Below are 4,058 nucleotides of genomic sequence, written 5' to 3'. Positions count from 1 at the left end.
CCGAGTACTTCCACTCCAAGGCCGGCTGAGCACCAGGGAGATGCCTCATGTCGAGGTGTCTTACATGGTGAACTACATCTCCAACTGCAAGCTTGCCGAGGATTGGCGATACGGCAAGGGGCCGTATTCTCGCGCCAACCCTCCGCCTGCTGTAAGTTTTTCTTCTTTTCTTCCTTTTTGTAGCCGGCCTCATGATGGCCGACTTCTGATCAATTGGTTTGCCCTCGGAAGAACCCTCTTCTTCCGCCGACGGCCGGGGCCGCAAGGGTAGAGCGCCAGCTCCTCCCCGACGGCACGGTGGACGACGTCAATGATCCGGACCTGGGAGCGGCCGCCATGGAAGATGCCGTCGTGGGGGAAGGCGACGAGGCGCTCGGGGCCGGCCTCGAGGACTGGGCGGACGATGACGAGGTCGAAGTCGTTCCGCACCGCCAGCCGGCGCTTGATCATCAAGCCGCGGGCCCGTCTGCCACGCCGGCTGCCCGTGGCGGCGCGCAGAAACGCCGGGCCGTGTCGACCTACTTCGGCAGCCAGCCAAAGAAATCCAAGGGTTCCACGGCGGCGACCAAGCGGGATGAGGCGGCCGTGAAGGTGGCCCGCTTCCGCAAGGCGGTGAAACAGCCGCATGCGATCTCGGCATAAGCGTCAAACGTCTTGTATTTTTTGTTGTCCTCTTCGATTGAGGCTCTTCTAAACTTTTCTTTGCTCACCGGGCAGGGCACCACTTTCCCTCGAGCGAGGTCCTAGCAGCTCCGTAGTCGGGCCGACTGGAGGGTCCTCAGGCTCCTGCCGCGTGGATCCCCGCGCCGACCTCATGGAGGCCACGGAGCGGAATGCACGGGAGGCGCGGGAGGAGCGGGAGGCGGCGGAGCAAAGGACCGCCCAGGCGGCGAAGGAGCAGGACGACACGGCGGCCAAGGCCCGGGCGGAGGTGGCGGCCGCGGAGAGGGAGGCGGAGGCCTCGCGCAACCAGCCTCCGCAGCTTGTCGTTCCCCTTCGCGTCGTGGCCCCCGACATCCCCGTGCCCCCGTCGGAGGAGGTCGACCGAGACCCACCGGTGATGGAGAGGAGGGAGGACCACGTGGTCTTCGTGGAGGAGGCGCCGCAGACGGCGCCGACTGGAGCGGGCCAAAGCAGCCGACCAGCCGCGGCGCTAAAGCAGCCGGCCAGGGGCGAGCCGGAGGCAGGGGCCGGCCTCAAGGTGCAGCCGGCATTTCGACGGCGCGCAGGGGGAACTACCTCCGCGCCGGAGCCGCACAGAGCTGCGGGCACCAGCCGGACGGCGGAGGCCCTGGAGGCGGCCAGCGCCAGCACGTCCGAGTGGACGCCCAGCGGGGGGACGGCCGAGCTGAACACGGCGGCCCAGGAGGTCCAGAACCGGCTTCAAGCCCAGGCCGCTTCGCTGCAGCGATATACCCAAGAGTTCCTCACGACGCGGGCCGTCATTCGGGTGAGCCTTCTGGCCTTGGTTGTTTTGCTTTTTTGATTTCTTCCGTGGGGGCGTGTCAGCGCACCCACTGGGTGTAGTCCCCTAGTTCCGAGTCGGCTGCTGAGCAGGCGGCTTGGAACTTACTAGGTCCTGACAGCTATCTTATTCTTGCGTCCTGTCTGATCTTCCAGGAATACCATAACCTCCACGCTGCTGCCTTCAACTCCCAGGCTCAGGAGCTAGGCCAGAAAACCGAGGACCTGACCAATAGCCGGAGTGCGTGCTTTGTCTCGTTCATCTCCTGTGGGGGCGTGTCAGCGCACCCACTGGGTGTAGTCCCCGAGATTCGGGCCGACTGCTGAGCAGTCGGGTCGGATCTTCCCTGACGACTTCTTCCTTATTGATTTTTCCTTTGTCTTCATGCTTGCAGGAGCCAATGCCAGCTTGAGGGAGCAGCTCAGTGGGGCCCAGACCGCCCTTCGCGCCAAGGAAGCCGAGTGCAACGCCTTAGTCCTGGAGCACGACCGCCTGGCCAAGAAGTTGGCCGACCAGGAGGAGAGCCACAAGGCGGCTCTGAAGAAGGCGCAGGATAGCGAGGACGCCCTCAAAGCTAAGTTCGAGACCGAAGCGGCGGGCTGGGCTGAGGCAAAACAAGCGCTGAGCGAGGGCTACGGCCGGGTTGAGGATCTGATCGATGGTAAGCCGCCTTCCTCACTCCTTGCTTGCCCCTTGCCCCCTGATTTGTGTTCTGACTTGTGCTGCATTTTGTTCTTTGTGCAGACTACTTCCCCGGCTACTCCGTCATTGCCACCTAGGCCATCGAGGCCCACCGCGAGGCGCGCCGGCAGGCGGGGGCTGAAATCGCGCCGGACGCGAGCCGGACGCTTGAGGAGCAACTCTTGGCGGTCCAAGCCTGGCTGCAGCCGGCTCACCGCATGCTCCGCCTCCTCCAGCGCGCCGGGGCGCAGGTGTTGGCCGCCCTCTGGCCAGGCGAAGCGATTCCCCGCACCCCGAGTCGGACTGCCGACTGGCTGGAGGTTGCAGTTGGCTGCTTCGAGGCCTGGAAGGCATCGGCAGCCCGGCTTGGAGCTGGGCGGGCGCTGGAGTTCGTCCGAGCCTGGTATCCCGGGCTGAACCTGGACCAGCTGCACACCTGGCGGCTGGAAGCCGACGAGGAGATGGAGGAGGTGCGGCCGGCTATCGCTCAGCATGCCTTGACGATCGCCGAGTGCACTGTCATCAGCGCCTTTGCTCCTGAAAGAAATGACGACGGCGTTGCCCAGCCGTAGGAATGGTTCGGGCTGAACCCGGCAGAGGGTGAGGACTCGGCGGAGGAGATCGCTTCCAGCGATGAAGGTGAAGACAACGAAGGAGAGGAAGGCGAAGACGTCGAGCCGGCCGGTGAAGCGGCCAGCCAGCCTCAGCTTGACCGTGCCTCCAGCAACGAGGCGCGTGCTAGCGCGCCCTCTGCGGGAGGTGGTGATCATGCCGAGGTTCGCCAGCCGGCCACTCCTCCAGCCAGCACTGCCGTCTCTACCGACCTGCCCGACTCGCCAGTCGTTCCCTTGGCTTAATCTGCCGTCCTTGCTTTTCCTGCTTGTTACTTTTTGAACAATTTTTATTAAACTTGCGTAGTTCCACCCACTGGGGGTGTATTCAAACTATGTTGAATGCTGGCCTTTCGAAGGTCTTTTGTGCAAATATGATCGTGTGTGTGTGTTTGGCTTCCATTCGCGTATGCTTTTTATCCTTAGGCTGTTTCCTTTGCCGCCTTCCCCTGGCTGCTGCCTTCCCAACCGGCAGCTGCTCTGCAGCCTGTGGCTAGGGAAGAACTTGGCTATATTTATATTTTTTTGGGGAAGGCAAGTACTCGAGCTTTCTTAGATTGAAGCGAGGTGAATGGAAGCCGGCCGGCCAGCTACTTTGGTAGTCAGTCGGTGGTGGGAGAAAAACCGGCTTTTGTTATATTAGTCCGTTAGTCCCTAGCCGTTTTTCGTGTGGGCGTCCTTTCCTGCCTTTAACTCTTACCAGCCGGACAGCCGGTTCTTCGAACTGCAACTTTTGGCAAGAGAAGGCTTGGGTGCCGACACACTACTTGTCTGACTGTGGGTAGGACTTCTAATATAACTCAAGGCGGCCAGTCCCCGGGCCGACTAGTCGAACCCGGTGCCAGACGAAAAAAGTGAATGTAATGACATGATCATAAGCATGATACTCTTCATTCATAGATAAAAGATGGCAGTCCTTGAGCTCTCCTCGGGGGGCCTATTGTCTCGTACTTAGTACAAAAGTTAGCGTGATACATACTGCATTTCAACTGTAAAATCTTCGGAGGAGGTTGCCGTTCCATGGTCGTTCCGACTCCTTGCCGAAGTCGTCTCTCTTTCGTACCTTCGGCTTCTGTGCGTCGATCAGGTACTAGGAGTCATTTCCCAGCGCTCTGCTGATGACAAAGGGGCCTTCCCAAGGGGCCGAGAGCTTGTGCTGGCCGGCTGTTCGCTGGATCAGCCGGAGCACGAGGTCGCCCTCTTGGAAAGATCTTAGTCTGACCTTTTGGCTGTGGTAGCGGCGCAAGCCCTGTTGGTAGATGGCAGACCGCTGAGGGCTAACAGCCGGCCTTCTTCCAGCA

General features: G+C 61.2%; 1 protein-coding gene across 1 annotated transcript; it reads left to right on the top strand.

Annotated features, from left to right (window-relative positions):
- The first annotated feature begins 1,660 nt into the window (after positions 1–1,660).
- Positions 1,661–2,282, top strand: LOC125555902. The gene is made up of 2 exons (XM_048718706.1): positions 1,661–2,126; positions 2,210–2,282. The coding sequence occupies exons 1-2, from the start codon at positions 1,850–1,852 to the stop codon at positions 2,242–2,244; spliced, it is 312 nt and encodes a 103-aa protein (XP_048574663.1). The 5' UTR covers positions 1,661–1,849; the 3' UTR covers positions 2,245–2,282.
- The last annotated feature ends 1,776 nt before the right edge of the window (positions 2,283–4,058 follow it).

This window comes from Triticum urartu, chromosome 5, assembly GCF_003073215.2.
Source record: "Triticum urartu cultivar G1812 chromosome 5, Tu2.1, whole genome shotgun sequence".
In the NCBI taxonomy this organism is placed as follows: domain Eukaryota; kingdom Viridiplantae; phylum Streptophyta; class Magnoliopsida; order Poales; family Poaceae; genus Triticum; species Triticum urartu.
Note: the sequence above shows the minus strand (reverse complement) of the source record. Positions and strands in the feature narration are given on the sequence as shown.

Coding starts and splice junctions, on each gene's coding strand:
- LOC125555902 (XM_048718706.1), top strand. CDS start 1,850: ATGCTTGCAGGAGCCAATGCCAGCTTGAGGGAGCAGCTCAGTGGGGCC. Junction 2,127..2,209: donor GGTTGAGGATCTGATCGATG/GTAAGCCGCCTT, acceptor TTCTTTGTGCAG/ACTACTTCCCCGGCTACTCC.